At 44.9% G+C, this 11,467-nt stretch overlaps 1 protein-coding gene across 2 annotated transcripts in view; it reads left to right on the top strand.

Moving 5' to 3' along the window:
- The first annotated feature begins 4,335 nt into the window (after positions 1–4,335).
- SH3KBP1 (SH3 domain containing kinase binding protein 1) overlaps positions 4,336–11,467 on the top strand; it is a 213,125-nt gene continuing 205,993 nt past the window's right edge. For both annotated transcript variants that reach the window (XM_058045216.1, XM_058045215.1), the window contains exon 1: positions 4,336–4,693. In XM_058045216.1, the coding sequence (XP_057901199.1) occupies positions 4,690–4,693 (4 nt within the window). In that variant the 5' untranslated portion in view covers positions 4,336–4,689. The remainder of the gene's footprint in view (positions 4,694–11,467) is intronic.

The following is an 11,467-nucleotide window of genomic DNA, read 5'->3' as shown; positions in this document are numbered from 1 at the left end:
GCTTTTTTACTTCATGCTGTCAGTGATTAATCTGGCAGAGTCATCCTGTGTAGATTTACTGGGAGATAAAAATAAGGAACTGAAACAACAGGTTAAATGAGTCAACCCAAAGCAAATGTGGAGTAGCTGCAGTTGTGATCAGGCTGCTGGCAGGGGAGTGCAGCACCTGCCCTGCTGAGAGAGGGGCAGGTTTACCCTGAAGCCAGCAAGTCCTCCACACTGCTCTGAATGTGCACTGTAAAAGATGTGAGAAATGAAACCATTTATGATACAGGAAAAACTACTGAGGCTGTGTTGTCTTATTCAACAGGATACTACTGTGTCTGTAAGCGTCCTGCAGTGTTCTTATTAAATTCTGGAAGAGAACTCTTTGTTGAGTAAAGTGGGAAAAGTGGATACATGAAGAAACTTCTGACATGGTAGTTTTGCTAACACTGTTTGGAAGTTATGCTGGAGTAGTCAGACTTCAGTCAGTTAATGCTGCTTTAACCAGGTTTCAACATGTGACTGACTCCTGATTTTGTGATTTATTTTATCTATGCATGGTTAATTTGTTTTGTACTTTACAGTTTAGCTTTGTGTTTATTTCTGCAACTGAGAGCAACATATTGCAAAGAAGTTTGTGGGTTTTTTGGCTTGTTTGCTGACTTTGGTCCCCCCAACCCATGGTCCTAAGATGAATGTCATGTAGTCGCTGTTTCAGTTGGTTTATATTTTGTATGATCCCATTTGCTCAAATCACATTTTTACTGATAATTTTACTTAAATAGTTTTGGATTCTGTCATGATAAAACCTCTTATATTCTAAAAAATGCACACAGAAATAATGACTTTTATAAAAATTCATGGCTTAGGCGCTAGAAGCATCTAGTCTATGATATGATGTGAGACATTGCTATGTAGATATACCTTTGTGAATTACAGAGACTTGTGTGTATATACTCATACCCAATTCAGCTTGTTCATTGTTTTAGCACAGAAAATTCTGTTGTACTGGAATACAGTGTTTGATTGAGGGCAATGTATTGAAGTTACTGTTTGGCTTGTGAAGGCACAAGGAAAAGGGTTAAGTAGAAGAAAGGTCAATTTACTTGAATAACCTGGTGCCTTTCAATATTGTGACTGCATTGTAGAAAACACATGTACAGAGACTTAAGTTCATTGCAATCTTTCTAGTGAGAGCATGGACTGATAACAGTTCTTGTTAAAACAACTGTTTACTTTCAATAGGTGTGTAAGCCTCTGTAGGAAAACAGTGACTCTTTCATTAGTAAAGTCTGTCACTGCATTGGAAGGGCAAGTTAAAAATGTGATTGTCTTAAGAGCTTTCTGACTTTGTTTTACACTTTGAAAATACAAATGTGAATTGCCTTTGTTTTGTTTAGCTTGAAATGGCTGTTAAATGCTGTCATTTTCAGTTGTTCACATGTGAAATTTTATTTTTAATTGCTATCCAAAATGTAATGGGTTTAATATGACTAGAGTCTCCCTTTTAAGTGTCTGAAATACTAAGTTGCTATGATGTTAGCATTTATATTGCTGATCCATTTAATTTCCGCATAAATTGATTAGAATACTTATTTTAAATTTGTTATTCTTGAGTTCACAAGGTTCACAAAATTCTGGGCCAGTAAGAAGCAACATATTGTGAGGTTTCTACAAGCCTGCCTTAACTCATAATTGCATGTTTGAAATCGTTTTACCTGATGGATATAGATGGTCTTGAGAACTGAACATAGCTGTCTCAACTCAGGTAACTAATAGCAGAGGATACGAGTAAGTCCAGCTGATCCATCACCTGCTGTGTAATGTTTACCTGCTCCCATCTTCCCTAGGGCCCCAGGCTGAAATGCTGAGGTTTATTTAAATGAGCTTAGTTGCTTTACAAACAGAACCAAACCCCAGGATTATACTTTTGTGGCATTAGAGGCAGAGTTCTCAAAACTTGATTGTTATGCATCAGAAAGTCATTTTCTGCCTTGTCTGTGAAATGGATAATGAGAGTCACTTGAAGAAGGTGATAAAAGATCATAACAAAGAGACTGATTTCTCAGTATTCACCTTAGAAGACTGTAAATAGAGGGATTTCTTTAATTTCCTTGCTTTCCTAAAGGGAGGCTTTTCCCATACTGTGTTGAAATCCACCTCTTGCCTTTCTTTAAGCATCTGAACAGCAATCTACAATGTTCTTTGTGGGAGAGCTCTCTAAAAGACAGACTTCAGACTTGCATCCTAATGAAGCTGAAAAAAAAGATGTTTCTGCACGTAACTCTGACCCTTGACAGACTTCATTCCATTGCTGCAGAATTTGAAGATAAGAAGTTCTCTAGCCTCCTTACGAAGGAAGGAAAGAATAAAAGCCATTTCAAGATTGTTGAAAGCCTCCTTGTGACGCTTGATTCCCTAACAGACCTTAAGGATAGCCATGAACATTTAAGTGTGTTCTGTTTTGAGCTTTGTGAACATTATTTTTCAGTGTCAAGATCAGAGAAAACTCTTGTCATAACACCTGCCCCTTCCTTCCATGCCTGGTGGTTTTTGTTGGAGGGATTTTGAGTAGGTATTTAGACACATGGTTTAATAGCCTGCCACTTTTAATGCAGTTTTCTTCTGTTCACTGTTCATTGCTCTGAATTTTGTCTAAGTAGTCTGAATCTCATGTTGTCTTTTTAATATTTCATTTTCTGTAAATAATGTAGTAGATGGCTTTCATTTTGTGACTGGCTTCTCACGTCTTTAGTATTGAGGGAGGAGGCAGTGGAAAGAGTTGTTGTTCGAGTATGTTCTTCAAGGAATAAAAAAAGCCTCATTGTTTTAAGAATAGCAGGAATTTTCTACTCCCAGTTGAATGAGGGGAACTAATGTCCACTTCTAAGGAATAGATTGTTGATGTTATTTATACTGTAGTTTCTCAAGGACTGTCTAATGTGTGTATGTGTACGTGTATGTGCACATGGAAACACACTGTTAGAGGAGCCTTTAATTATTTGTAAGTGTGGATAAGAAATGACATTTTTAAACTACTGAAGCTGGAGTTAAATGCAAATGCATTTTAAGTCTGTAGTCTTTGAGTCCACGACGGTGCTTTTGACAATGTTACTCCATATCTAAAAGCCTCGTTCATAAGGATATATAGTAAGATGTAGGTATGTTTATATGTATGTTTAACATAGTTTATATAAAATAAATGTAAATTTTGTTTCTACAGACAATAAATGTTTTCACGAAATTTTTACTTATAAATAATTCAGTTATTTGATTCAGTAGTTATTAATGTTTGGTGTAATTTTCAGGGTAAAAAGAAAAAGCTTTTTTCAAAGTCTCTTGCGCAGGGAGTGGAAAGTGGCAGTTTTCTGTTTTCATGCACAAATTAACTGTCTGAGGTAAGAACAGGCTCGTTTTGCTACTGTTTCATTAATAGTCAAGGTGCTCATGCTGTAAAATGTTACCTATACTTTAATACCAGCTTTTTTTTTTTTTTTTTTTTTTTTTTTTTTTTTTTTTTTTTAATCTGCGCTTCTCCTCTGCTGCTATTGTAGTTTTTTTTCCCAGGGGTCTTTACCTGTGGGCAGGCGTGCCTGTGCAGAAGCCTCCCCACCCTCCTTCCATGCCTTTCTGTCCAAACATGTTGCTGATGTGTGCGCACTGTTACTGTAGCAGGGATTCGCATCTTGCGGTACGAACAATCCGTGCTCCTGTGCCACGCTGCTCTTTTTAGTAAAGCATCAACACTATCCCAAAGGCGCTCTTCATCTTCCCTTTTTGTCTTTTCTTCCTTCCCTGCTCCTAAACCCAAACCTGGAGCGGTGCGTGCGGGGAAGGGGGGCCGGGCGAGGGGGCTCTGCGGCGCTGCCGCTGCCTTTCCCAGTCAGTCGCTCAGAAAGCAGCGCCTCGGGCGCAGGGCCGGGCACGGCTGCCTGGGGCAGGTGTGCGGGGCCGGGATGCGCGGTTCGGAGCCCGTCCCGCCGCCCGGGAGCGCTCTGCATCCTCCCCCAGCGCGCAGCGAGGACGCGCCCGTCCCCTCCCTGTGCCCGGGGAGTCCTGCCCCGAGAGGGCGGGAGCCGCCCCGCTCGCTGCCCGCCGCGGCTCCGCTCCCCGCCGCCCCTGCCCCCGCCGGGACCGCGCCGCGGCTCCGCTTCTGCGCCCTCCCCGCCCTCCTCTCCCGCCGGCCCGAGGCGGCGCAGCGGCTCTGGCGCAGTCTCGCGACACTTCCCGCAGCGCGGAGCCGGAGCCGCCGCTCGCCCCGGCAGCAGCAGCGGCAGCCGCGGCTCTCGCTGCCCTGCCCGCGCCTGGAGCCCGAGCCGCTCCCGCCCCGCGCCCGCGCCCGCCCCTGCCGCGCCTCGGCGGCACACGCTCCTCCGGGCGCTTTCGCCCCGGGCTGCTTTTCCCGGCGGCAGCGGGGACCCAGGTGGCTGCAGGAACTGAAGGCTGAGCCCCTTCTCTCGCCTGATTTCTGTATATTTCCTTTTCCTCGCACACGCCGAGGGAGCCGCGGCGCAGGACGCAGGATGCAGCCCGGCTGCGGCGGGTGCTGAGCGCCGTGGCCGCCGGAGGAGGGAGCGGCTCTGTCAGCGCCTCCGCTCCGCGCGGCGGCGGCTCGGGCGGTCCCTCGCCCCCTTCCTCGTCGTGGCCACCCGCCCCAAACTTTCAGCCTGTTGTCGCTGCCAGGCGAAGCCCAGCTCGACATAAATGGGTGAGTTCAGGCCGCCGAGGTGGCGGTGCCGGGGGCCAGCTGCGGCTCCCGGCTAGCCGAGGGGTGCGTGTGCCTCTGGGGGCGGCGGGAGGGAGGTGGCCGCCACCGGCCTCCGCTCCTCCGCCTCACGGCTTTTGACTTCTCCTCCCCTCCCCCGTCCGAGGCAATAATTGTTTTCATGTGACAGGCGGAGAGGTCGGTGTTGGCGGCGGCGGGGCGACGGCCGGGTGCCCCTCGGGGCTGCCGCTGTGGGTGCTCCCGAGCGGGGCTGACGCGGTTACGAACCCTCCCGAGCATCCCGGCCTCGCCGCCTTCCCGCCGGGCACGGCCTGCCCGGGCGCTCTGGGGCGTGGTGGCACCGGGCCGGGCCGGGCGGAGGGAAGAGGCATCTCCGTGCCGGGCGCGCAGGTCGCGCTCCGAGGGCTGCGGCGGGGAGGGATGCGCCGCCCGTCGCTGCCCCGCACTGCCCTGCACGGCCCCGCACGGTTCCGCACTGCCCCACCGGGCGGGGGCGGCTGCCGGGGCCGCTGCCGGGGTCCTCGGAGCCACAGCGCGGGGGGCGGCCGCGTTCGGCTGCCGCTGCCCGTGAGGTGTCACCCGCGGACTTCGGGAAGAGGCAGCGCCGGGATGCCCGGGCCGGGCTGGGCAGCGCCCGTCACCTGTGCAGGGGCAGGCACGGAGGATGGGGGGAATTGTCCCTCATGCGGGCGAGGCGGCGGCAGCGGCGGTGCCAGGCGCGGGCTGAGCGATGTGCACGGGGAGTGCGGCGGCCGCGGCTCGCTCTGCCCAGCGCGGTGCCCGGCGGAAAATGACGGATAGGCGGGAACAAAAGAAGCGGCGGTGTCGGTGGGCAGCTCGGTGCACACACCGGCCGGTGTCTGGAGGCAGCAGCGCACGGTGCTCCGAAACAGCGGCTCTTGGATGTCCCCAGGCCCCGCTGCCCGCCTCGCTCACGGCGGCGGAAATGCGGTCGGACTGTGGGGAAACCTAAGGGCAGCATCACCGAAACGACTGAATGTAATGCGTGATGTGGGAGGACATTTTACACCATTTCACCTGTTGTAGTACAGCGACGCTGGGAATATAGTGGGAAATATATCCCCCCTTTGTTCTTTGAGAGATTACTTTGCGGGGTGCTATGGGAGGGATGCACAGCTGCTCTACCTGTGTGTTGCCAGATTAAGCAGAAGCTTTTTGCTATCGACTTCCAGTTATCCCTCCCGTTGGGGCTGAGATGGGCCCATCCCTGTGCAGCTCGCTGGCCCCATTGATCCGGCTGGGCTGCGAGGGTGGGCCGGCACCCCCGGCTGCCGCGGCTGCCCGGGGCATCGCAGGAGCTCGGCAGGGCTGCTCTGCCGCGCACTGACACAGCCCTCAACTTCTGTCCTCTGTCACAACAGATGAGGCTCTAAACATAGTGCTGTATTGAGAGTTAGAGTTTGTAACTGCTGAATGGAGCAGAATCTCTACTCACTAGGGCATGTCATAGGAATTTTTTTAAAATTATTTTTGGTTTCTCATCCTCTTCCAATGCATTTATTTCTTACTAACTTTGTATTGTGATACAATAAGGCTTTTCTGATTTCAATTTGCTCCATAGTCCAAATATTAGCCTTCATGGTTCAAAAGATTTAGTAAAGCAATAAAGAACCAACAAAGTGATTTGCATTGATAGAGCTCTAGGAAGGTTTTTAATACAGTAACTTGGTAGTAAAGGCCATCTTTTTTCTTTTTACTCACCCATCCCTCTCCTGGGCAATGATCCTAAACATCTGGTTTCTTTAAAGCTCATTTGGGTGATGACTTTCCCAAATCATCATGATTCAGTCATACTTTGCTTTGCAAAATGGGAGTGGAGGGAAGGTAGATCTGATTTAATATTTTTTCATATCTAAATGATAATTGATTCTCATAGTTTGCAAACAAATAGAAAAATTGTAAAAGGAGGTGAAGATATGCATAGTATGAAAGTAAAATCTTTATAGGAGATATCAAATGAAAGCAGTTTTATTAAACACATTTTTAACATAGTTAACATTTTTGTAAGGTATCTCAGATGCAGAAGAGAATAGGCGAATTCTTTGTGTACTATTCCTACTAGGAATTTGTGTACTAATCCTACTCAGGATTCCTATTTTTTTTTTTTTTTTAGATTACTTGTAAGCCTTCTTATATTAACCATTTATGTCTTCTCAGTGGCACTGCAGGGTGTTTTAAGCCCAGCCCTGTGCATGTGTGTATATTGGGTGTATGTTATACATACCTGTATGCTGAGATTCAGTGATTCTTTACAGCACACACCCAAACCTTACGAGAAATTCCTTGTGTAATTGGTGTTTTATGAGCTCTTCTATGACATTATAGGGAGAGTACATTAAAATTAATTAATTTGCACTTGGAATGGACTTCTCAGGAGAGTTGAGTGCAATAATGGTGCAACATAAAAAAGGGGGGATAAGGCAAAGATGTTGAAGGTAATAATGAATGCAGTGAAACAAGCTTGGTCCCTCTCCTTAAATGTTTGAGAACTGAAGATGTGGTGTTTTGTGGGGACATGTGTGTGGGAGAGGGTTGTTTGTTTGTTGTTGCTTTTGGGTCTGTTTCGTTTTGAAACTACTTAGACTCGAGTGTGGTCAGGGAACTCAGTCTCAACTGCAAGAGCATCGAGTGTCCACAAATCAGACTGTGCTCCTGAAGTTGAAGGCGCAGAAAACAAAGTAGATATGGGGAAACCTGGTTTGGAATGTACTGCTTGTCAAATTTAGAAAATGCAAGATTAGAAGTGTGATTTTAGAGAGCAGAGTTTGACTGCCATCATCACAAAGCAGCTGTGCAGCTCCTTCTGCCAGTCGAGGCACACCTCCCAGCTTCTGCAGTAAATGAAGGAAAATCTTTTCTTCTGCTGTGAAAGAAAATCCTTTCTTCTGCCTCTCAACTTCTGCAGTAAATGAAGGAAAATTGTTTCTTCTGCTGTGCAGTCTTTGCTCAAGTTCAGAGCACAGCCAGTTTGGTGCATTAAATGAGTTGTGGGTCCTGTATAATAACATTGCAATGAAGCTATGAAACCTTCATCACAATGCTTAAACACTTTCTTCATCAATATTTTTTCATCTAAATGTTTTTCAAGGTATTGTTAAAGCTCTGCTGTTTGGAAAGGGGAAGAGAGGAAGTGCTGCTTTTGTTTAGTGAAATCACATCCATCACCTCTGCTGCCAGCACAGTTGGGAGTTTGGATCCAGAGAGTCTTGTGCCCTTAGAACCAGCTAGATTACTTCCCCTGGCAGGCAGCTGTTGTCTGGGTGGTTTTACATAATTGGCTGAGAAAGGTGCTTGCTGTGGAATACTGCAGCTGGTTTGTACACACCAAAGGAACATTACACCAAGAGATAATGCAATCAAAAGAATTCAGTCTATGTGAGAGTGGGATTTTTCTGTAATAGTTGCAATCCCTTTTTCTGTTTTTACCATTCTTATTTTTTTTTTTCATTTTCTAAATTCTTCTCTATCCCCTGCCCTCAACTTTCCCCCTCCTCTGTTTCTCTTTACGCATTTCAGACTTGCTGCTTCCTCTGCCTTCCTCTCTCTTATCACAGCATCATCAGAGGGGGTGCTCTGAGCACATTTCCTGCCTGTGGGGCCAGGCTGACCCCAGCACCAGGGCTGTGCCCCGTCTGAACTCCTGCTTGGCCCCTGGAGACACCTGGGGAGCGCAGCTGGAGAGCTCCAGCAGCCCTGCTCTCCCATCTAAAATTCATTTAAAAAATGAATTTTTGAGGCCTGAGCTTAGCAGAAGTTGAACACAGAAGATGGTAGGTGTGCTTGTGGTTGCCTTTCCAAAATGGTGAAGATATTGGAGCCTTTCGGTGAAATAGCTGTAAGATTTTAAAAATAGAAATAGTATTTGCCATTCCAGTCATCCTTGAAGGCAGTTGAACAGTTTCAGCTGAATAAGGAAAAGTAATAAGAAAGATGATTAGCATGACTTTTTTCACTTGGATTTCTTTTTTTAAAATAAGGTTTTAAGCAACTGTAAAGTGTCTTTATAGGAAAAAAGTTGTGTAAAAATCCTTCCCAACTCATAAAAAGTCTTTATTCTCCTCATAGGGGGTGTTACTGATTTTAATTCTTTTGTGGTTGTTGGTAGGTTTGTTTCTCACAAGAAAGCAGCTACATTGGAGCTGTTCAGGATCAGATGTCCAGTGGTTTGGTGGCATTATACAGCCTGTGAGTGGCTTATGATCTGAGTTCCAGTGGAGTTTTCATGAACTGTAATAAAATACTTTCAGTAATCTGTATAAAGTTTCATTTAAAAATAGCTGGTGTGAAGTTTTCTTTTCCTAGAAATCAAGAGATAATGACACTCCTGTCATAAAAGGTTGTCAGAGCTGCCTTCTATATGGATCAAGATAGGGGTTGGAAATAAAGAAATATAAAATATGTAAACATGTGTGTATATGTAAAGGATTATAAAAATAATTCATGATTATGGCATCTCTTCTGCTTGCTCCTTTGCAGTAGCTCTTTCTTCCTGGACTCTCCATTAGAGTTGTTTTTTATATTAACTGTTGCTTTTAGCTCAGGAAGTGTGATAAAGAACATAATACTTAAAATAGATGGTTTCTTAAAAGAACAGAATTCTTGCTTGTTTTGTGCTAGTCAGAGATTCATATGTAGAAAGTGACAATAGAGCTGCTAGAAAAGGGTTTTTTTAGCTGCCTGGGTTTGAGGAGGGAATGTAATGAGCATGTAATAATAACAATGTAATGTAATAAAACACTTCTTGAGAAGCAGTTTTGTTTTGATATGAATGCTGCGTGCGTACATATTTTTGTTTAAACTGTTACTAATGTAATAAATACAATTTTTCAATACAATTATATACGATGTATACAATTTATCTCTGGTGTTATTAAGATTGTTTATTTTGTAGTTGTTGTCCACTGGATGTTAGAGGGTGTTTTAACAATGTGGTATATCAGGATTTATATGGGAGATCAGTGTTGGCCTTGTAGATAATGCATTGACTCCTTCCCTGCTTACAGGGCAAGGGTTGCATGTGTTAGGAGGAGAAAAAGGAGAGCTTGGGAACGTGAAATGAGCAGCTGAAATTTCAGGTCTGATGTGTTAGAGGTCACTGACTGACGTGCTGCAAGCAGGTTAGCCCTGATGAGATCAAAGGAGTGAAAACAGCTGCAGAGATGGGATCTGTTGTTTTGCTCTGATCCTGCTGCTACAGAGCAAGCTTATAAAAAAAGATGATGGATTTTGTATGGCTCCTATCTGTGTGGTTTTTAAAATCCTGGGCCAGGGAGCGGATGTTTTCCCTTGATGCCAAAGCAGGAAGTAGCTGCAGGCCATATCTGCATTCTGTACACTGAGGAATGATGAAAGAATATATTAGGGGGAGGGGAATGATGGAGGAGGTGAGTATCAAGATTCAGTAATTCAGCTAATGTAAAAGTAATTGCTGACAGTCTGCTTCACACTGAGAGGAAACACAATAAAAGCTTGAAGTCCCTGTGTGTGAGAGAATATGCAAATACTGCAGTTCAGTAGTCATGGATTGTGTTAGCAAATCAAGTTGTCTTCTCCCTCCTTTTTGTTATTGATAGCTGAGAAGCATCAGTAGAAAGCAGCTCCTGAGAATGCAGTGGTAAATCCACATAAATTCTGTGTGGTGAGATGACTGCTGCAAGGTCTTGTGCTTTGTTGCTAACATAACTTTGCCTTAGAGAATGGAGCATCCTGGAGGACAAGCAGTGAAAGGGGAAAGGATGTCTTGGTTCCCAGTCTTACAGCAGTTTGTGTTACAGTGGGAGTGCTCCTGAGAATTTCTGCTTCTGATTTAGTATGAAGAATTGTGTGGAGTTGTGGATCAGAAATTATGTTTGTGCTGAAAAAATTCTCTTTGGCAACAAAGATAAGGTATTATAGAAAGCTGAGCATTTATACAAGAGAAATATCCCTAACTTCTGATTAATCAGTACTGTCAGTGTAAAGAGGTGTCTTTTGAACTCTGCCTTTGGATTTCATTAGAAGTATTGTACAGAAGGAAAAAGTTCCTCTTTACCTCATTCTCTGTCTTTCAGACTGTGCAGCTAAATCACTTCTGACAATTGAAACCTGCTCACACCAAAACCAGTGTAAAAAAGAGTGTAAGTTTATTCATTTATTCGAAGATCAAAGTCAGCATTGCTCCCCGGGGAGATAATGCCTTTTTGGAACTGTCAATATAGATTCATGGCATGTGTTGCAAGTCAAGGCCCAATTAGACTAGGTCTAGACCTTTAAGGGTCCCTCCCAACCCAAAGCATTCAAAATGATCTATCAATATTTAATTAGCTTTCAGTGGTCACACCAATTGTATTTAAAAATTAAGTGGTTTATGTCCCAGCGGTAATTTGTATTAATGAATTTGTGACTTACATTTAAAAAAACCCAACTCACCTAAAACAAGCCAACACAAAAACCACCCCTGCAAAATAGGAATACTCATAACACGTTGTGTTCTCTGCTTGTAATTTCCAGGAACTTGCTTGTTACCTTAAAAAGCAGCATATTGGTGCTTTTTATTGATAATGGGGTCTAAAAGCAAACACACACAAAAGTCACTTCAGGGTGTTTTGTTTGTTTTAGATTGGTTTTGTGGGAAGAAGTTCTTGGGGGTCAGTGCCACTGCTGGTGCTGTATGGACTACTTGTGCCAGCCCGGCTCTCTTTGTGTGTAGCCCTGTCTTCCCCCATGAGCTGGATTTATAAATGTTTTCATTAAAGG

Source organism: Melospiza georgiana, chromosome 2 (assembly GCF_028018845.1).
Source record: "Melospiza georgiana isolate bMelGeo1 chromosome 2, bMelGeo1.pri, whole genome shotgun sequence".
Classification (NCBI taxonomy): domain Eukaryota; kingdom Metazoa; phylum Chordata; class Aves; order Passeriformes; family Passerellidae; genus Melospiza; species Melospiza georgiana.
This window is presented reverse-complemented; position numbering and strand designations above follow the sequence as displayed.